The sequence below is a fragment of the Miniopterus natalensis genome, chromosome 18 (genome assembly GCF_054644295.1).
Source record: "Miniopterus natalensis isolate mMinNat1 chromosome 18, mMinNat1.hap1, whole genome shotgun sequence".
Taxonomy (NCBI): domain Eukaryota; kingdom Metazoa; phylum Chordata; class Mammalia; order Chiroptera; family Miniopteridae; genus Miniopterus; species Miniopterus natalensis.
In genome coordinates, this window is record NC_142098.1 from 39619479 (window position 1) to 39639792 (window position 20314).

Below are 20314 nucleotides of genomic sequence, written 5' to 3' on the forward strand. Positions count from 1 at the left end.
ACTCCTACTTGTCCTTTAAAACCCCATGCATCCCTGGCCAGGTGGCTAAGTTGGTTGGAGCGTGGTTCCATACACCTAAAGGTTGCCTGTTCAGTTCCCTGAGTGGGCACGTGCTTAGGTTTCGGGTTAGAACCTAGGTCAGGCATGTATAGGAGGCAATCAATCGATGTTTGTCTCTCAAGTCATTGTTTCTCTCCCTTCTCACTTCTCTAAAATCAATAAAAACATATCCTAGGGTAAAGATTTAAAACAACAAAACAGGCCCATGCAATGCCCCCTCATCTGAGAAGACTTCCCTGATTCCTTTGAGAATAGACCTTGGTCCCTCTTCGGGCCACACTCTACCTCTTTCTCTTACAGCATTGATCAACTTGTGTTATTGTTATTATTTTTTAATTCAACAGTGTATTGAGTGGCTTCTGTGTGCCAGGTACTGTTAGAACACCACAGTGAATAGATTAGAGTCCCTGCCCTCGTGGACTGGGTGGGAGAAGGGAGGGGACAGATCATCAGGGAGTAAATAAATAAATGAGATCATTTCTGCTATAATGAGTGCTGCAAAAGGAATAAAGCAATGGATTGGTGACTTGAGGGGACACCTCTTTAGCCAGGGCAACCCTGGAGGGCCTCACTGAGGAGGTGACCTTTGCATGGAGACTTGAATGCCAAGAATGTAAGGCTTGCCTATCTCCCTGACTTGACTAGCATCTCCTTGAGGGCAGGGCCCAGTCTGATTCATCTCCAGGAACTGATGTAGGACTGGGTTCAATAAACACGTGCAGCATGACTAAAGAAATGGGTGAATTCCCTTTAAAAATGAATCAAGTTTTCGAGTCCCCACCCACTTCCTCGCATAACCAACTCGGCCCATGTGCCTCAGTGGCCTTTCCTGGGCATGCTAATAGGAGCAGGGAAGGAGTAAGGGACTGTGCACCAGTCCTCTGTGGCCTGTGAGGGCAGGGACCTTGTAGGTACCACTACGCTCCCAGCCCAGCACCGGGCCTGCCATGTAATAAATACTCAATAAATTGTTGTTTGAATGGGGAAACAAGAACCACCTGCGATGAATGGAAAACTTCTGTTGTGCGTATGGTCAGCTGATGTAAGTGGAGCTTCGAGGGCATTTTTAGCTCTGCCTGGATTCTGGGTATAACTTCCCCACCTCCCCACCCCCACGCCTGGCATAGGAATATTTACATGGAGACAGTTTCTGATAGAGACGAACCCATCTTCCCGCATTTTCAGAGCACAGTCTCAAAGACATTTTGGGAAGGGGCGTGGATGATGGAGTTGGACTTGGGTGCTGGGTGCTGGGTGAGGGATGACAGTGGAGATGTGCTGAGCTGGGATTGCAGCCCTTGGCTGGCGAGGGGATGCAGATGGATCTAACAAACAGAAAAAATCCCCCTAAATTTCAGAGGGCTTCTTTGCGTGGACTTAACAACAAAGGCGAGGAGAGTTCCTCTGGTCTTAGAGGCTGGGATGGAGACAAGGTGAGGTCCCTTGGGTTCCAGTGGCCCCAGGAAGGCAGAGAAGGTACCAAGTGACTCAGAGCCGGCCCAGCTCCTGCTGGGACAGCACCAACGGGTGCTGGGTGGCCTCAGAGGTGGGAAACAGTGGGAGGGGAGAGGGACGTGGTTCAGAGGGGTGGACAGTGCGATGTTCCCATCAGCCCCGAGGAATGGAGATGGGGATGGTGTGTGTGTGGGGGGGTAGGATTGGGGATTACACCTGTGCGTTTTCCCCAGGACACAGTCACACATGCTGTCACCAGGACCTGTTCACAGGTCATGATGTTATCATAGGATTACATGGGTGGGATCCCTCCATTGCTAGTGGGAGTGGGGTTCTTGCGATATCTTGAGAAAAAGAATTTTTAAGACTTGCATGGGAGGGTGAGTCATCTTTATTTGTGCGAAATTACATCCCTCGGTTTCCAAAGTCCTGGATCTCTTAACCCAGTCCTAGAAAATGTCCAGCTGGAGCTTCAGTAGAGCCAGAAGCAGAGCCGGTGTCCAGAGTCTCAGTTTCATGGTGGAACTGAGTCTGGTTCAGCATCAGGCCAGCCCCAGTCCATCAGTCCATTGCACAGGGGGGTGCGCCCCCCGCAACAGGAGAGCCAGGGGTGCGAGGGGGCCAGGAGAGCGAGAGAGGGCTCCCTCAGTGTAGGAGTTCAAGCCTGCCCGCTGGGCAGTGGCCACGCCTGTTCTGGCCGGTGCCCTGCCCCAGGTGTGACTGACAGATAAGCACCGTCCCAGTCACCCAGACCTCACTGGGCACCAGTCTACTGTCCAGTCCCTTTCCCCACAATCACCCAGACCTCAGGGGGCACAGTCTATTGTCCAGTCCCTTCCCCCTGCAATCTTGGAGAGAGAGGCCGAGAGGATGCTAAACGGCAGCCTCCCGGCGCAGGCGGCAGGCCTGTATTATCCTGCTTTCCCGTCACTCCTTCCCGGTTAATTAACAACCAGGTTGTTACAATGATATCAAGGACACCAAATAACATTTAGTGAGAGCTCACACCCGCTACGCTAATGCTTTACTGAGAATGACCATAAAGATCTGCACACGTACACACACGTTATACCATTGTCTCCTCACGACACGTCTACGAGGTAGGCACTTCTTTGTCCCCATTTTTTCAGGGAGGGAACTAAAGCCCAGAGGAGCCCCTGGCTTGCCCAAGGTCACGCAGCAGGGAATGGTGGAGGACGCCAGGCTGGGGGGTGACTGAGAACTTCTCTCGGAGACCAGGTGCCCGCCGGCTTCCTGGCTCCCCTTGAACAGAACTTTCCCCGCACTGTCTGCGCTCCGCTGGGGAGGAAGGGGAGGGGAGGGGGATGTTCACAGGCAGGGATGGCGGCAGGGGTCTGAATGGGGCAGGGGGAGGTGGCTGGGCCGTCTGTGCAGGAAGGATGCAGACGGTGAAGCGGTGGCTGGGCCACTGGGTCAGTGAGAGCGAATGGTCTTCTCGATCCAGGAGGTGTATTTGCAGATCTGCGTGTAGACAGCTGGGTGCTGAGCAGAGCCACAGGGGTAAACACCCCAGGAAAGGACACCCTGCAGGGTCTCATCACAGACCAGGGGGCCACCGGAGTCACTCTGGGGTAAGAGGGAGAGATGGAATAAATATACCAAGATGAGGGCTGCCACTTGGGGGCCTGAGGTAATGATGGCGCAGGAAGGGGTTGGAATTAGGAATGAGGTGGGGTGGGGTGGGGTGGGGTGGAGCTGGACCGGGGCTATGGGTGTTGGGTTGGGCAGTGAGAGTGGAGACAGGAGGGAGCTTAGGTTCTAGCTCCTGATAGGTGAGGGGATGGAGATGGACGTACAGAGAGACACGGGGTGGGGGCCTAGGAATGGCTTAAGGGATAAAGTTCAGGATGGCATGGGAAGAGGGTAGGGCTGGGGGCAAGGTTGGACATAAAAGATGGGCCCAGGGAGGCAGAGTGGGACGTGGGGGATGTGAATGAAAAGGGGGATGTGTAAGAAACTTGACAAGCTCAGGGGGCTACAGGGCAGGATGACCCGCGCAGAGACTGAAAGGAACCTCACGGGACATTCTGATCACAAACTCCCAACGGGCAGGTCATAGCGGGTCGTCACATCGCAGGCCTGCGGCTTCCTTAGCGAAGTTCAGTCTTTACGTCACCAAACCCTGCCCGTGGTTCTTATGCATCCAAAACAACATTCCAAACCCCTCGGAGGTACAGGGCTGCACCAGATCGACCACAGAACTCGTTACCTTGCGGCCCGCGTGCCGTCCCTGAGCTATTTACTGTAAATGTGAGAGGTTAACTGTCCTGTACCCCCAGTGGAAGAGAGGTCTGGATCTCCCCGTGTTACTTTGAGTCCACTTCTAGAGATTTCCCGCTGTGCTTTCTCCTGCCTCCTTCACCTACCGCCAGCGGATTCCCTGCAGCCCTGCTTACTTCTCTCTTTGATTCTGAACACATGAAACAGACGGCGAAACTGCGATTCTCCGGAGCTTCTCAATCTGTGGAGGTCTCGCTTCCAGGCATGTCCTCAAAATTTTTACTCAGATAAACTCATAAAATTTGTATATATATTTCGGCAAACTTTTGTATATATATTTCGGCAAACTTTTTTTGACAAACAAGAGCTTGTCAAGTTTCTTACACATCTCCCTTTTCATTCACATCCCCCACATCCCACTCTGCCTCCCTGGGCCCATCTTTTATGTCCAACCTTGCCCCCAGGGATGAAGTTGAGGTAGGGTTGGGGGAGTGATGGACATGGGGATTGATGTGTGTTTGGGGTGGCTGTGGGGTTGGGGACAAGGGTGGATCATCTGCTTTCTCATAACCTCCCTCTGCTCACTCCCACAAGTCAGAGACCCTCCCTGGGCAGCCCTTACCTGGCAGGGGTCCTGGCCCTGGTCTAGTCCCGCACACATCATGTTGTTGGTGACTACGCCAGGGTAGAAGACGTCACACTCTCTGGGGCTCAAGATAGTGACCCTGGAGCAGCTCAGGCCCTTGTTGTACTTCACTAATGGGAAAAAACACCAGGTTGCCTTGGGGTCCAGCCTAATTCTCCAGGACCCAGGAGTCCAGACACCCAGATTGTTCCCATCCCAGGTCCCAGGCCCCAGGCCCCAGGCCCCAGGCCCCCAACCCCCTCCTCCCTCACAGAAGTCCTGACCCCCCCTTGCCCAAGATACAAGGCCCTCAGCTCTTACCTCTTCGGTTGGCCGTGGTGCCCCAGCCAGCGACCTGGCACTGGTCTCCAGGCTGGGCACAGCGGCGGGGCAGGCGCAGGGTCTGGATTCGTGACCCGAGCACAGCTGGCCTAGCCAGCTTCAGCAGCATGAGGTCATGCTCATCTGTGCGCCTTGGCAGGATGGGGCCTGAGCCATGGCGGTATTTGGGGTGCATAATAAAGCTAGTGGTTCTGCGGAGCTGCTCTCCCTGGAGAAGCAGCAGGTGGTCATCCCCAACTCGAGCCCACAGCTGCCTGAGGAGGGAAGAGACACATGGAGGCAAAGCCTTTGTAGAGACTGACTGGACAGTCCCTGGGAAGGAGGGTGCAGGCAGTGGTGTGGTGGGGGGGGAGGTTAGACACTTGGATCCTACAAGGGGGCTGGGACTCCTGGGTCTGAGGGAGGAGGGGGCTGGGGACCCACACTCCTGGGTCTGAAGCAGGAGCGAGTGGAGGAGAGGAGAGCTGGGGACCTGAATTCTTGGGACATGAGGAGGAACAACCAGGTGTTGGGGTCCCTGGCTTCTGCTGGGGGTCTCCCTGGGTAGGCCTATCCTTTCCTGCCTCCCTCAATAGGGACTCATGAGATGAGCAATTTCTTTTAGTTCAAAATTCCTAACCACGCGAAACCCTGAGTTCTGCCCTGTTGCGCACAACTATCTGCACCTAAGTGGAACCCAAATAGAATCAGGTGGACAGAGGTGATGGATGGGCCTAGAAATGCTGAGAAGGGCCACACCGCCCCCTGGCGGCCACGGCAGCGCCCCGTCTCTCCTTCGGGAAGCTCTCCAGGGCTCCCCGCAGGGGCGCGGGCCCTCCCCGCCCCCGGACCCCCGGGGCGCCCCCAAAGAGCTCCCTTACTTGTTGTTCCCGCAGTGCGCGGCCGTGAGCACCCAGCTCTTGTCCACCAGGACACCCGCGCAGTGGAACGAGAGGCCATTGAAGAGGGACACCTGCCAGGGCTGCGAGCCGCGCGCGCACGGGGCGCCAGAGGCCGCCAAGTCCAAAGCCGTGTCGTTTTGGGGGAACACCGCCTCTGCAGCTGGGGACAGGAGGTGGCGATCAGAGCGGGCGGGGCAGGGCGAGGGCTGGGTTTGGGGTCCGAGCGCGGCCACGGGACGGAGCGGGGGTGGGGGTGAGAGGCAGCCAGAAACCAGGGAGAAGGTGGAAAGTCGGGGGCGGGATGGGGGGTGTGGGGGGGCGGCTCCTGCTGGAACCTAAGGGAAGTGGGCGAAGAAAAGAAGGCGTGAAAGGGGAAGAAGGCGGGGCCGGGGCGGAGGGGAGAAAGGGGACCCACAGGGTGGGTCTGGAGGGGCCGGGCGCACGGGGGGCGGGGGCAGGACGCGGGGCGGGGCAGGCGAGGGGTAGGTCGGGGGGCGACGCCGCGCGCTCTAAAGGGGGCCAGGGCGCACAGCTCTAGGCAGGACTTGGGGTGAAGCAGGGCGGAGCGAGAAGGGCCCCGCACGGAACGGAGCGGGGCGCGGGGCCCCGACGTTAAGGGCGAGGACAGGGCGCGGGGAGGAAGAGGGGAGCGGACGCGGGCGGCTCGAGGGGCGCGGCCGGGCGGGACGCAGCATCCAGGGCGGAGCGGGACGGGAGCGGGGCTGGCCGTCGGCGGCCGAGCGCCGGGGTCCCGAGGGCGGGCGCGGGCGCGGGGAGGGCGGGAGGGCGGGAGGGCGCGGGCGCGGGGAGGGCGGGCGCGGGCGCGGGCGCGGGGAGGGCGGGAGGGCGCGCGGCCCGTCGCCCCCGTCTCGGCGCCGCCCGTCGAGCCCTGACCCCCGCCTCACCCCGCAGTTGCGCCATCAGCGGCAGCAGCAGCAGCAGCTTCGCCGCGGCCCAGGCGGCGGGGAGGTGGAGGTGCTGGGGTCTCATGGCCGGGACCTGGGTGAACGGAAGCCTTAGCGGAGACCCTCACCCGGCGGCCCGCCCGCCCCAGCGCCCCGCGGGACCCGCGGCGCCCGCGCCCCAGCACCTCGGGGGCGGGCGGGGGCAGTCCCGGCGCGGACAGCGGTAATGGGCGCAATTATCCTAATGAGGCCCCTGGCCGCGTCCCCTGCCCTCCCCGCGCCCCAGGGGAGCGCGCTCCGGCCCGGGGCTGCCCCGCGCAAGCCTCTCAGCGCGTGGGGTTTCGCCCCCGTTCCCAGCGAGGGAAACGGAGGCTTGGGCAGGGCTCCTGCCCGCGATTCGACGGTCCCCCCAACCAGAGGGAGGTGCACCCCGCCTCACCTGGGAGTCGCGCAGGAAAAGCAGAGTGGAGACCGGGCCGCGCTTCTGCCCCTCGGTGCGGGCCGCCAGGTTCCTCTGCCCAGGGACCCCTGGCCCGTCCTTCCCTTTTAACCGGCGAGAGCCCGGAAACTCCCCCACCTTGCCCCCGGGGGCTCGCCCCCTCCTTTTCCGTCTCCCTAATTACACCGTGGGTGCGGCTGGCATCCAACCTGGGCCCCAGATTCCTGCCCTGGGAGGGACCGAGGAATACAGGCTTCTCCCATTGCCCAAAACACCCTTTTTGGAGCTGGGTCCCGTGGGGATTTCCCTAGGTGCCCTGCCCCAGGAAGTGTGCCCAGGTGGGGAGAGAGGGTGCCCAGGGAGCCTGAGGGCGGTGGGGACAGCGTTGGGGATCAGTGGTGGTGAGCACAGCGGGGAATGTAAGCGGGGAAATGCGCAGCCCCGAAAGTAAACAGACAGGGAAATGCACCTCTGCAGTCACAACACCAGAAGAGCCAGCCGGCTGCCAGGGAGACAGGGAGGCAGAGATAAGAGGCTGAAGGAAAGAGTAGGAGCTACAGGGACAGAAAAAGGACACGGGAGACAAAGGGAGAGGAGACTGCTCCCCGCTTGAGTCCAACCCCACGGCCAGGGCAGTGGGCTCAGTGTGTGTCCCAGTGACCAGCGTGTCCCCCCCCCCATGTGTAATCCCCATTTGTGGTCACTTCACATCCCCCCTGCCATCCGTGTGTTTCCAGGTGACAAGCAGGCCCGTGAATCACGGGCTGCAAGGGGCGTCCGCATTTTCTCAGCCAACTCCCTGGTTTCAGGCGAGGAATGGGAGGCTCAGAGAGGGCAGTGACTCACGGGAGGTCACACAGCCAGTCTGCCTAGCAGCCAGGAGGCCCCAGTTCCAGCTCGGGCTCTTCCTCCTCATGCCAGCTACCTCTCCCGCCAGCGTAGCAGAATATTGGAAAGGAACCTTGGGTGCTGGACTGTTTGCCTGGCGACTTCTCCATGAGGCCACACGTGGCTAAAGTGGGACTGAAGAATGACACTTCTGGTTTTCTGTAATTTTGATTTAAAGCCACATGTGGTTAGTGGCTACCGTGTTGGTCTGCGCAGGTCTCAGCGAATTACCTACCTATCTGGAGGTTGGGAACAAAACAATGACGGCTGCCTTTCAGTCAGTCTTCTCTGCGCGCGCAGATGGGCTTCACGTGCTAGGGTACTTTTTGCACTCGGGACTCTACAGGCAAGGAAACTGAGTCTCGAGGCAGTACAGCTCAGTAGTTAAGAAATCAGCCCTGCTTCAGACTCCTTGCTTTTCTACTTACTGGCTGTGTTACCATGAGCAAGTAACTTCATTTCACGGTGCCTCAGTTTTCTCATCTGCAAAATAGGTATAAGAGTAGCACCGACCTCACGTTAACTGGGGTACGTGAACTGATACATTTAAGAGCCCTTTAGCCAAGGGCTGGCACTCAGTAAGCAGGCAGGAGATTCATCCTAAATATTTATTGAAATCTTGTTCCACTACTGTCTTTGGGTTGGGGATACCACAGTGAACCAAACAGCTCTTAATAATCACTCCCAGAGTCACAAGTTAATGCGAGGTTGGATTTGAACCCAGGGCTCTTTAATTCCAATGAGTTGTTTATTAAGTTCCAACATCTAGCTAGTCAAGGAATCCCAAAGAAAGTACTGAAAGGGGTGGTGGCTCAGGCTTCACTGGGAGCAGAATGAACAGGAACCACATTGCCATGTAGGCGTGGGGGTGTAGGTGAGGACGGTGAGCTGGTCCCGGCTAATTGTTCTTCATTGTCTCCCGAATCCAGTCCACGTATTTGCAGACCTTAGTGTAGACACCGGGCTTTCTGGTGACGGCACATGGGTCCTGACCCCAGGAGATAATGCCTTGAAGAGACCCATTACACACCAGAGGGCCTCCAGAGTCACCCTGGGGATGGGGGGGAGAGAACCAGTCAGAGAGGACGGGAGGCCTTGGAAGAGGGGAAGGTGTTGGGCGTGGTGTGAGGGAAGAGGTAGGGATGGTGGGTGCAGATGAAGACACAGTTGAGGTTGGAGACCCAGGCCCTGCCCTCTGACCTGGCACGAGTCCTTGCCTTCCTCCTGAACGCTGGCGCACACCATGGTGTCTGTGATGTTGCCGGGGTAGGCGTTCTCACACTCCTTGTGATCGATGATGGTGATGTTGGCACATCGCAAGGTATGGGGCAGGTGCACTGTGGAAACGGCAGGAAGGGGTGTGGAGCACGAGAGCCTCCTGGCTCAGTGCCCTACACTGCAGGGCTTGCTCTGCACCCAACACCTGGGAACTTGCTCTGAATCCAGTCCCCATGCCTGCTGACAGCCAACTCATCTCTCTGCCTGTAACAACAGCTATCGAGTAAATTCTTAGTTGCTCTATATACTTTATCTCTAATCCAGCCCTGGTAGGTGGGTGTAATTATTCTCATTTTACAGAGAAGAAAACCAAGGTTGACAGAGGTGAAGCCACTTGCCCAAGATCCTACAACAGCAGGTATGGATCAGGGACTGAACTTCCCATCTGTTTCCCTGCAAGACCCAAAGTTCTGTCTCCACCTCCCCCCCTCCCGACCTTTACTTTCCACTCCTCCTTTCACCTGATCCCACTGCTGGCACCCCAATATAGCCCCCTCTTTTATCACTGTGACTCATTTGGGAAGATTCTTCTGGTTTCCTATGTCCTTCTACTAAATCATGACCACCCTGCCCCCCAGCACGTTCCCCCGTGGAGCTCCTACACTGGGGGCTGGATGTGGTGCCCCAGCCGGAAATGAGGCAGCGGGTGCCAGGGGTGACGCAGCGTGATGGCAGGGCCAGGGCCCTCACAGCCCAGGTGATGATGGCTGGTGCCACCATCTTCACCAGCATGATGTCGTTGCGGTGGTCTTTGTTGGGTAGGCTGTTGTTGAAGTCTGGGTGGGGGAAGGACTCCGTGGCCATTCGGGTCTGCTCCCAGCCGTCCCGTCGCTGAAGGTAGTGCATCCCCAGGTGAACTATGTATTGGCTGAGGTGGGAGAGATGGTGGTCAGAGATGGAAGGGTAGGGAGAGACGGGAGGTGGGGCGAGAGACACAGGGTGGTGGTGTGGGGAGACAAGAGTGCACCTCCACCTCCACTTCCAACCTCACCCCCGGTCCCATGGAAGTCCCCTTCCAAACTGTATCCCCACTCAGCTTCCAGCCCCATTTTCAACCTCGTCCCAGTTCCAATATCACCCATCTCTCCTTCCTCAATCCCCAGTGGCCTCCCACGACCAATGCTAACCACCCCACCTGTGTGCCCACCTTTCTCCCCCATTCACATTCTCCCCATCCCCCAGCCCCTCCCATGCATCTCTCCAACTCCAGCCCCCTCCCATCCCCGCCCCAGCCCCCGCACCCACGGCTTGCGGCAGTGAGCAGCTGTCAGGAGCCATTTGGGGGCGATGAGGGTCGCCCCACAGAGCAGACGCGTCTTCTGAAACAGAGCCACCTGCCAGGGCTTGGAATGAGGAGGACACTCGTACCCCTTGATGATCCTGGTCTCTCCCCCTACACGCCCTGGAGGGGGTGGGGGCAAAAGAGGGGGCTCAGGCATGAGAGGGCTCCCAGGGGAGTCAGAGGGCGGGTATCTGTTCCCCGGCCTGGTGTCTCTCTGGGACACACTGTATGGATGACTGCATTGAATGATTGGCATAGCGGTTGGCCAATAGCCACTGCCCTGAGCTCTTTGGATGGCTCCCACTCCAGCCTGGGGACCCTGGCCCCTCCCCTGGGACCCCCCTGGGCCTCTCCCCATTCTAGCATCTATAGGGTTTACACCTGCTAAAGCCAAGGGCCTCCAGGACCTCATTATGGCTCATTTGTCTATTCAGACGCCCTCCAGGTTAGTCTGTATTTTGAATATCGGCCCTGTCCACGTCCAGGCACAGAGGGTTGGGGGATGCTAGAGGTGTGAGAGGGAGGCCCCTACCTGTCCCCGTCACCACCGTACCTGTCACCAGAGCAAGCATGATTAATTGCAGAATCGTCATGGCCTGGAGCAGGGGGAGGGCAGGCCCCAGGTTCTTCTGGAAACAAGGAAGTACAGGGGCCAGTTCGCTTTATGGGGAGATCGCAGGTCGGCTCGTGCCCTCTCCCGTCTCCCTCGCCTGCTCCTGCTCCGATGGTCCCCAGGGAGAAACAACAGGGCTTGAAGAACCCCCTGGTTCTCACAGCACCCCAGCCTCGGATGCCTTGAAATGAACCTTGGGGACGGAGGGCGGCCTTGGAGGGACCGGACCTCAGCTAGAAGCTCCTGGCAGCCCAGGAGGATGGCTGGGAGAGGCTTTGCCTTGTTTTAGGTCAACCACCGAACCTCTGAGGTTCATTTTGGAGAATGTTTTCTCTGTGCCCACCTGAGGCCTGGCTAGGGCCCAACAGCTTGGAGCAGGAGGATAATGGGGATTGGCATCATTCGGAAACCACCCAGGGTGACGTGGGCCCTTCACGGGCTCCCTGGGCCGCAGAGGCAGGTCCGCCTGGGATGGTGTTTTGGACCCTGCCCTGCTGCACCCCTACCCCTTGGACGGGCACCTGGACAGAGATGGGCAGGGCTGAGCACAGGAAGAGTCAGTGTCCTCAGCTGCCCTGGCCAGCGGGGGTAGAGGTGGAGGGCTGGGCTCAGGGACAGAAGCTGGGGTCAGAGGTCACTGGGGTTGGGGGCAGCTGGCTAGAGAAGCAGAGAGAAACAGAGAACCTCCACCCAAGCCTAGAAAGATAGAGCAGAGGGAGAAATGGTGCTGAGGCCCAGGAGGCCTGGTGCGCTCCGTGGGGTACCACCTGGAGTGGGACCTCCCCTTCCCTCCCAGACTCACAGGCTCTGGGGCTGGGGCTCCTGGGGCCCACAGTGGTGGTGGCAGCTGCGGCAGGCTGGGGCAGGCTGGGCCGGAGCGAGAGGCACCAGGCAGGCAGGCGAAAGGGGGGTGGCCCGGATGACTGGGCCTCCTAGCCCTGCCTATTGCCCTGGGGGCGGGGTGTGCGAGGGGGCCCTACCCAGACAGGCCTTGGGCCTCAGGCAGGCGCTGCCACCCGCCGTCAGCCTCCGTCACCTCTCCAAGCCCCTCTTCTCTCTGCTCCTCTCAGGTTCCCCTGTGCATCCATCTGTCTACATCCTGCCCTTTTACTCTGAGTTGCTCTCTTCATCCGTCACCAGCTGCCTTTCTGTAATTCTGTGCGCGTGTCATTTCTCGGTGCGTCTGTGCGACAGTGCCTTTCTGTCCTTCTGTCTCTGTTTTCATCTGCCAGTCCCTGCAGGTCTCCTCTCCTGCTCCTGCTTTATCCCTGTTTGGGTCTGTTTCTGCCTCGGTCCCTCCATCTGTCTCCTCCCCTCCCTCCCTCTGTCTCTAAACCCCTCATCTCCTCCTGGGCCTGCCCCTCCCTCCCCACAGCCTGAGCCCAGGTGGGCCCCTGGCCTCCTTTTGGGCCCCTCCCTTCTCCATTCCAAGGAGGGGGAGAACTGGGGCGTCGAAGAGGTGGGGCTGCTGCCGGGCGAAGGGGCAGGACAGAAGGGTGGGGGAGGCAGGTCGGGGCCTGTGGGAGTCAAGGCCCGAGAATGGGAAATCAAGGCTCCTCTGCCGACCCTCCCCTCTGCCCCTCTCTTCCTGCTCCCAGTCTGCCAGGAGCCCCAGCGTCCTTGGAATCCAGCCGTGGCACTTACTCACTGTGTGGCCTGGGTCCGATGACTTCTCAAATCTGAGCCACCTCGAGTGACAATCCCTACTTCTTCAAGCTTGTTATCGGTTGGATCTCCTCCCTGTCTTGCCCTCCTCTCTCCCCTAACCAGATGCGGAGCAGGACTGCCAGGTAGGCCTGGGTTCTGACAGCAGCCGGCCCTGGCCCCACACTTCAGCTCTGCCTCTTCCTACCATGGTGACGTAGGACGAGGGACTCCACCCCAGTGAGGCTCAGTTTCTTCATCTGTGACCTGGGGGTGACAGCCCTGCCTTGGGTGGTTGGGGTAAGGACTTCAGGACAGCCAAGGACAGTAGGTTCTCAGCAGATGTTCCCACGGCTGTCATGATCACACCTCAAATTCCTCTTCCATTCACTAGGGAGAGGTTCTCTTTGCATCTCCTGGAGAGGCAGTGATGACAGACCCCAAGGGGGTGGGCAGGACTATTTTAAGACATAGGCTAGTTCCTTTTGCCTTCCCACCTTCCATGATCAACAGCAGGAAGACCAACCCACATCCCACATTAAATCATTAAATATAACCCATGCTCCACTCCAGCAGAACCAAGTTGCCATTGGCTAGTTGGAGGAATGTTACGTTTTATAGCCATTTAATTAAGTAGTCATGAATTTTGATTTCACAGTTGTCATTTGGTATTTTGCAGCCAGTAATTTTTACCCTTCTTCAGATTCTTATGCTTACGGGCTCTTGAAAACCTTATAAGCATTTGGTTACTGTTCCTGTTGTGTCAGATGGAGAAAAATGTTCCTTATTTTTATTGATATAAGTAACTTTCTCTACACCATCTCTATGTGACCCCTGAGGGAAAACCCCCACTCTCTCTGATCTCTATTTCTACACCTGTGAGTAGGGGAATGAATGAGCCCCCCCTCCACCTCAACCAGCACGGGGATACCAGATAAACAGACATCACCCCTTCTCCAGTTGTATTTATTCCAAATAGTCAGATACTCCCTCCTCCCGGAACCATGGGTCTTAGAAGGGCTGGCTGGAGTTGAAGTTCTGAGAAGACGATTCCTCAGACCAAGAAGAGTGAGAGCTGGGGTTGACGATGGAGGAGGTGTTGGAGCTCAGAGTGGCCCCAAGCTGAGGGCGGAGGTGGAAGGAGCAGGTCAGTTGTTCTTCATGACAGCCCGGATCCAGTCCACATATTTGCAAATATTGGTGTAGACTCCTGGGATGCCTTCTTGCCCGCAAGGCCCCACAGACCCCCAGGACACCAGACCCTGAAGGACTCCTCCGCACACCAGGGGGCCACCAGAGTCACCCTGGAAGGAAAAGGGGAAATGAGCATGGCCTGAAAATGGGAGAAATCCTGTTCCAGTTTTCCTCTCCCCAACCCATTCCTGGGCCTTGAGAACTGTGGCTCCAACCTGGTCATCAGAGAAAGAGCACAGCCAAGTTCTGGAAGGACAACAGCAATGGCTGGACCATGGAGAAGGGCACACGGCTCTAGGCACCAAACCCAGGGATGGTGGGCGGGAGTCCACCAAGGGTAGAGTTCCCTCAAAGACAATGGCTGGGCCCTGACCAATGAGGGAAGAGTATGGGCACAAATAATCAGTCCCAGCAAAGGAGGGCGGGACTCCATGAGGACAGTGGCTGGGGCCTTGGCCAGCAGGAAGGGGCAGGCCTCCCCTCTGGAGGGCCCAAAGGGCAGGGTAGCAGAGTTTGAGGGTGAGAGAGCCCTAGGGCCCCCTTTCCTGCCTCCATCCTGGAGTCTCACCTGGGCCGGTATCAACTGGAGGGTGGTACGGGGAAGACTCAGAACCGGAGAGGCAGTAGGTTACCTGCCTGAGCCCCCCATGCCCGCTGGTTCTGCATCTGCTCACCTGGCAGGCATCCATTCCCAGGTTGCCTCCCGCACACACCATGTTGTCCGTGATTCTCCCGGGGAACACGGCTCGGCAGTCGGCATTGGAGACGATGGTGATGTTGAGACATTGGAGCCGGTCTGGGAACGGGTCTGGGGGGGGGAAGATGGGTGCTGCAGGCTCCTTCATAGCCACGTGCCTCTCAAAGAAACTCAGTCCAAATCTGCACCCCATCCCCTCCCTGTGACCTCCACTGTAATCCTTGAACCTCCAAATTTTAGATTTATGACTTTATTTCCTAGTGACCCTTGACCGCAGTCCATTGGCCCTGACCTTTAACCTCTAACTTTGAGTGCATAACTCTAGACCCTCCTTGTCCCTCCAACCTCAGGTTCAATGAACACAGACCTGACCTCCTCCTTCAGTTTCAGCGACTGTGACCTTTGACCTTCAATCCTATCATCCTTTGATCCCAACTTGACCTCACATCTTGTCTCCCGACCCCGTATTCCTTGTATTCACCTTGAGCTCCAACCTCAGTTCTGCACCCTCTAAGCCATTGGTCTCTACTCCAAAGTGACCTCTGATCCTAGGTTATTCGAACCCTGACTCCATGACCCCGGTCTCTGGCTCCACCCCCAAACCCTATGGCTTCCAATCCCAGACCAATGACCCCTGGTTTCCATCCTTAGATTGTGCCCAGCTTTTGCAACATGTGGATCCCATGACTTCAACTCGTCAGTGACCTTGACCACCAGAGTCCATGGCCCATGACTTCATGGCCCCATTTATATATGCCTTTTGCTCCAGTCTGATGATCCCTGGCAGCACTTTGACCTCTAACCACATCCCTGACCCATGACTCCTGACTCCAGATTCAACCCCTTAACCGCTTTGACTCTCAGAACCTGATCCAACATCATCTCTGACCCCAAACTACAATCCTGACCCTTTTGACCCTTTAACGATCCTTCCTCCGAGATGGTGTGACTCCTGACCTCTCGCCCTATACCCAGACTTTTGCCCACTTTGACCCCTGACCCCAGAGCCCCCTTACTCCATGGTCGGTTGGTGGTGCCCCAGCCCGAGATGTGGCACTCGGTGCCAGCCGCCGCACAGGTGGTGGGCAGGGCCAGGGGCTGGACGCTGCGGGTCAGGAGGACGGGGGTGCCCAGTCTCAGAAGCCGCAGGTCATGTTCGTGGCTCTTCTGGGCTCCCTGGTAGCTGGGATAGGTCATGGAGAAGCCGCTGCGCCGGATCTGCTCTGTCCAGTCCAGGTGGCTGAGGCTGTGCTCCCCCAGGCGCACCCAGTACCTGCTGGGGTTACATTGTTGGCTCAGCGGGTGGCTGCCCCCAGGCTCCCAGGCCCTCCTGCCTCCGTCTGGTCTGTCATCTTGGTTCCTTGTTCACTTGCTCTCGTTCCCTGTCTCGGATGCTCCCTCAGTCTCTTAGACTCCTGGTCTCTATCTCCATCTCCGCAGCCCCCCCTTCGCCCCCTCCCCCGCCACTGCATCTGTGTCCCTTTCTGATTCTCTTAGCTGGTGAGGCCCACAGGGGTAGGGGCAGCTGTCAGTATTCATTCTTCTCTGCTCTGTCCCCACCACCTGGGAGGTTGCCTGGGCTGTCGACTGAGTGAACGCTCTCTGTCCTGCTTGTGTCTCTCCCTGTTCCCAAATCTCCCCATCTCTTTGTGTCCGAAACTTCCCTTTCGCGTAAAATCCAGAGTGTCAGACCTAGAAAGCCCCATCGTACCATTTTACAGATGGGACCACTGAGGATGCACAAAGTGTTTGGGTCAGACGTGGGCCCAGGGCCCAGCCAGGGTCAGGAAGTGGTTGAGTTTAGCCACAGATGCCATGTAGAAAGGGAGTGGGACTCGAGAGGATAAGGGGAGGTGGGTGGGCAGGTTCCAGACCCTTCCCTGCCCTCCACCCCGCTGCACCTCAGCCAGCCCCACCCAGGCCCATTGCTGAAAAAGCCCTACTTGTCTAACCTCAGGCTCTCTTGCGGCAGGACCATCTCCTTTCTCCTTGACGCTCCCTCCTGTGAGCCCCTACCCCCAGGGCTCTCCTCTCATCACCCTCCTTGCCCACTCCAAAAAGCGACCCACACAGGGGGCTTACCTGCCGCTGCAGTGGGCGGCTGTGAGGACCCACCGTCGGTCAATGAGGACCCCCCCACAGCGCAGGTTGGCACCTTCAAACAGCCCCACCTGCCAAGGCTGTGAGTGAGGCTCACACTCCGTGCCATTATAAATCTTCTCGGAGGCCCCGTGGCTGAGCCCTGAGGACAGGGGAAGGGGCCAGAGAGGTGAGGTCAGAGACCCACAGATTGTGGGTCAGAGACAGGAAGAGAGATACAGAGATGGTGAGACACAGAGAGAGAAAGAGGGGAGAGAGACGGAGACCCCGAGAGAGCCAGACACAGGGAGACACCCAGCGATGGAACACGAGTGATGAAAATACACAGTATGACACTCAAGAGATACAGAGAGGAAGAGAAAGGGAAACGGAGAGATGCTTAAAGACAGAGGGGAAATACGGATGCAGAGAAAGAGAGGAAGGACAGAGACATAGGGACGGGGAGACAGCAGGGAGATGAGTCAAAAGATACAGGGAGGGGTGAGAAGGCCCTGGGAGCTGGAGGTAAGTGGAGGCACAGAGCCAACGCCCCTCCCTGCCTCCCTGCCAGGCTGGGCCAGAGCCGAGCTGGGGAGATGGGGGTCCCCTTGCGGAAGAGGGGGGACTCTCCTTTGCCCTGGGGAACTCACCAATAATACACAGGAGCAAAAAGATGCTGGTCCCCACGGCTGGCCACCTCCAGGTCCTGGGGGAAAGGTGAGGGGTGCTCAGAGGTGGCCCTTCCCCTGTCAGCCAGCCCCTCCCTCCCTCCCCCTTCCCACGTCGGCCCCAAGAGGAGGGGGTGCCCCTTCCCTCTCCCTGCCAGTCTCCCGCGGCCACCCGGCCAGCGGCTGCAGGCCCCTGCTCACCTTGTCTCTCTGCCCGCTGGGCCCTCCATGTGGCTGCCGCCGTCCCAGCCCGCCTGTGCTCTGTTGTCTGTCTGCCAGCCTACCTGCCTATCTCGTCGCCTGCCGGCCGGCCAGCAACACTCCACTGGCCGCCTGGCTTCTCAGCCGCCTGTCATGCTGCCTCACCTTCCCCCTCCTTCTGTCCGTCTGTCCCAGGTCAGCAGCTGAGACAGCTTTTAACTCTCTTTGTTCCAGCCCATTCCATTTCCTGGTCGAGGGTAAGAGACACGGGGTGGGGCGCCCCCTAATCCCCTACAAACTCTTCCTCACTCTAATGACACTTAATTGGGCTTCAGGGCTTCAGGGAGGAAGGGGGAGCAGGGGAGAGACCCAGGAAGGCTGTGGGGGGAAGACCCTGCCCCACACCTTCTCCCCTCTTCTCCAAGCCAGCCAGCAGCCCGCCCCTTCCAGCTGGTGACTCAAGGTGACCTGGGAGCTGGGTTCTAATCCCGACTCCAGTGACGAAGGCTCAGGGAGGGTGGGGCAAGGACACCCGGGCCCCTCCCCATGCAGTGCAGGGAAAGGTCAGGAGGGTGGAAGTGAGAGGCAGGGAAACTAAGGCAGAGAGAGCCCGGGGAAGGAAGGGATTTCACAGGAGGCGGCAGGAAGAGACAGGAGAGGTTTTCCAAACTCTGTGAAAGTCTGATTCTAACTGAATTTTTTTAAAAAAAATTTTACTTATTGATTTGGGGGCTGGGGAGAAACGTCAATTTGTTGTTCCACATATTTGTGCATCCGTTGCTTGAGTGTTGCGTGTGCCCTGACTGCGGATCAAACTCGTGACCTTAGTGTATCCGGACGACGCTCTAACTCACCCAGCCACCCGGCCAGGGCTCATTTTTCAAACGCACAGTCAACGTGGTTCCCAGCTTCAAGCAGCACAGGCCTTCTTATACATGTGAGGCCAATTTACTTAATTCCACAAAAGGTTTTTCTTTGCATAAGGGCTTCCACTGAGAAAGAGATGGGAGGTTGGGGGGGAGGGAGAGAGAGATAGGAGCGGCCTCTCTTTCTTGTGTGATCTGAGGTCTCCTTTCCTCTGAATTCAGAATCACAAAACTTCAGCTTTTAATTTGTTCCGAAACCACCTAACTCAGCCTCTCCCTTTTGGTGGATTTTTGGGAGATCTGGTTTATTGGGATGCAATTTACATGCAATAAAAGCCACACTTAGCTTCCATCAGGAGCTGCCCTTCTGGAGCCTGGGCCCAGCGTTGCCCAATCCTCTGACGCTTCCAGAAAAGCAGGAAATTCAGATTTATGTGGGGATGTTTCCCAACTTAAAATATTGGCCAACCTGCCCCCCTAAAACAACCACCACCACCCCCAAAAAAACAACTATGGATCCAACACAGTCTCCTCCCTTCCCACTCCCCCCTCCCTCTCCTTCTCTCTGCCTTTATTAATTTTTTTTTTTGAGTAAAATTCACATAACATAAAATCCGGCATTTGAACCATTTTAAAATCTACAATTCAGTGGATCCCACTACATTCACATGTGTGTGACCATCACCACAATCTAATTCGAGAACATTTTCATCACTTAAGAGCCCTCACGCACATTAAGCTGAGGTCCACCAATGGACAGATGGGCTCCATCCACACAGTGGAATATTATACAGCCATAAAAGGAATAAAGCAGTGACACATGCTACACCATGGATGAACCTTGGGAACATGAGGCTGAGTGAGAAAACACCCCTCTCCCCCCCAAAAATGGACTCAAGCGGCCACATGCTGTAGGACTGCGTTTATCTGAAATGTCCAGAGCAGGCAACTCCACAGACACGGAAAGCAGACTAGCAGCTGCCTGGGACTGAGGGCAGTGGGGGTGAGGAGTGATTGCTTCGTGGTTCTCTTTGACGCACAGGTGCAGCCTGTGGCTTCTGGTTAAAGCCACTCCCACTTTTAGTAGCTGGAGGCGCAGAGAGCAGGGATTGGCTGGTAGCTCTGAGCACCTTTGTCAACTCCCCCAGGAAGCCCTCGGGGCTCTCCAGTCCCAAGCCTCCCACTTTACTCTTGGGTATCGTCATTGAACCCGCCACCCCACCACCTGGCCATAGGTGTGGAAACTGAGGCACCACTAGATGAAGTCACGCACACAGCTGGCAAGTGGCAGAACCGGAGTTTGAACCCAGGCAGGCTGTCTCCAGAGCCTGTGTTTTTCATTGTTATCCAAATATATGAAGCAACCAATGACTGACTGACTGAGTCCTTGTGTGAACAGATGAACGTGAGCCCTTTCCTGCAGGTTTCAAAGAAAGGCTTTAAAAAAAAATTATTGATTGATGAGAGAGAGAGAGAGAGAGAGAGATGGATTGGTTGCTCCATGTATGTGCCCTGAATGGGGATCGCACCCGCCACCTTGGTGTATCGGGATGATGCCCTTACCCACTGAGATACCCCGCCAGGGCAAGAGGATAGCTTTTGGAATCATACAGACTGGGTCGAACATTCAGCGCATCCCACGACTCACTGAGGGCCAGTGAGCCCACTTGCTGGTCCTGACCTTGGTGGGCCCATTTGAAAAGTGGGGCTGGGAGGAAGCTAAATATCTACACAAAGCTTCCTCTCAGGATCATCAAACATGCTAACAAAGATGGGTGGGGATGTCAGGTAGGTGAGCTGTAGACACTATCAAAATTATCCTTATCAATTTATTTTTTATTTTATTTAAAAAAATTTTTAAATAGATTTTTACAGAGAGGAAGGGAGAGGGAGAGAGAGAAACATTGATGTGAGAGCATAACATCGATCAGCTGCCTCCGGCACATGCCCCACTGG

General features: G+C 57.1%; 3 protein-coding genes across 5 annotated transcripts; all 3 read right to left on the reverse strand.

The window, feature by feature from the left end:
* Positions 1–2949: 2949 nt before the first annotated feature.
* On the reverse strand, positions 2950–6594 carry KLK10 (kallikrein related peptidase 10). The gene is made up of 5 exons (XM_087827322.1): positions 6510–6594; positions 5584–5764; positions 4703–4977; positions 4379–4512; positions 2950–3102 (listed from the first exon to the last, which is right to left on the reverse strand). The coding sequence occupies exons 1-5, from the start codon at positions 6592–6594 to the stop codon at positions 2950–2952; spliced, it is 828 nt and encodes a 275-aa protein (XP_087683448.1).
* A 2140-nt stretch (positions 6595–8734) lies between these two features.
* On the reverse strand, positions 8735–10989 carry KLK11 (kallikrein related peptidase 11). 2 transcript variants are annotated; one of them, XM_016205971.2, is made up of 5 exons: positions 10950–10989; positions 10360–10516; positions 9717–9982; positions 9037–9173; positions 8735–8887 (listed from the first exon to the last, which is right to left on the reverse strand). In XM_016205971.2, exons 1-5 carry the CDS (start codon positions 10987–10989, stop codon positions 8735–8737), a joined length of 753 nt encoding a protein of 250 aa, XP_016061457.1. The 2 variants fall into 2 exon arrangements, with proteins under 2 accessions (XP_016061457.1, XP_016061456.1); XM_016205970.2 differs by having other exon boundaries at positions 9717–10087.
* Positions 10990–13801: 2812 nt separating this feature from the next.
* KLK12 (kallikrein related peptidase 12) lies at positions 13802–17521 on the reverse strand. Of its 2 annotated transcripts, XM_016205972.2 has the most exons (6): positions 17493–17521; positions 17274–17329; positions 16627–16786; positions 15561–15820; positions 14522–14655; positions 13802–13957 (listed from the first exon to the last, which is right to left on the reverse strand). In XM_016205972.2, the coding sequence occupies exons 1-6, from the start codon at positions 17519–17521 to the stop codon at positions 13802–13804; spliced, it is 795 nt and encodes a 264-aa protein (XP_016061458.2). The 2 variants fall into 2 exon arrangements, with proteins under 2 accessions (XP_016061458.2, XP_087683449.1); XM_087827323.1 differs by lacking the exons at positions 15561–15820; positions 17274–17329; positions 17493–17521 and having other exon boundaries at positions 16627–16753.
* Between the last annotated feature and the right edge of the window lie 2793 nt (positions 17522–20314).

What these genes read in the sequence shown, in the direction of transcription:
- KLK10 (XM_087827322.1), bottom strand. Translation starts at nt 6,594, where the DNA reads ATGAGACCCCAGCACCTCCACCTCCCCGCCGCCTGGGCCGCGGCGAAG. An exon ending in GCGCACTGCGGGAACAACAA is followed by an intron (nt 4,978 to 5,583) that starts GTAAGGGAGCTC and finishes TTCCCTCCTCAG; the next exon opens with GCAGCTGTGGGCTCGAGTTG. An exon ending in CACCACGGCCAACCGAAGAG is followed by an intron (nt 4,513 to 4,702) that starts GTAAGAGCTGAG and finishes TTTTCCCATTAG; the next exon opens with TGAAGTACAACAAGGGCCTG.
- KLK11 (XM_016205970.2), bottom strand. Translation starts at nt 10,989, where the DNA reads ATGACGATTCTGCAATTAATCATGCTTGCTCTGGTGACAG. An exon ending in GCTGCTCACTGCCGCAAGCC is followed by an intron (nt 10,088 to 10,359) that starts GTGGGTGCGGGG and finishes TTGGAAGTGGAG; the next exon opens with GTGGAGGTGCACTCTTGTCT. An exon ending in AAGGCAAGGACTCGTGCCAG is followed by an intron (nt 8,888 to 9,036) that starts GTCAGAGGGCAG and finishes CCCCATCCCCAG; the next exon opens with GGTGACTCTGGAGGCCCTCT.
- KLK12 (XM_016205972.2), bottom strand. Translation starts at nt 17,521, where the DNA reads ATGGAGGGCCCAGCGGGCAGAGAGACAAG. An exon ending in TTTGCTCCTGTGTATTATTG is followed by an intron (nt 16,787 to 17,273) that starts GTGAGTTCCCCA and finishes CCCTGTCCTCAG; the next exon opens with GGCTCAGCCACGGGGCCTCC. An exon ending in CACCACCAACCGACCATGGA is followed by an intron (nt 14,656 to 15,560) that starts GTAAGGGGGCTC and finishes TCCCCCCCCCAG; the next exon opens with ACCCGTTCCCAGACCGGCTC.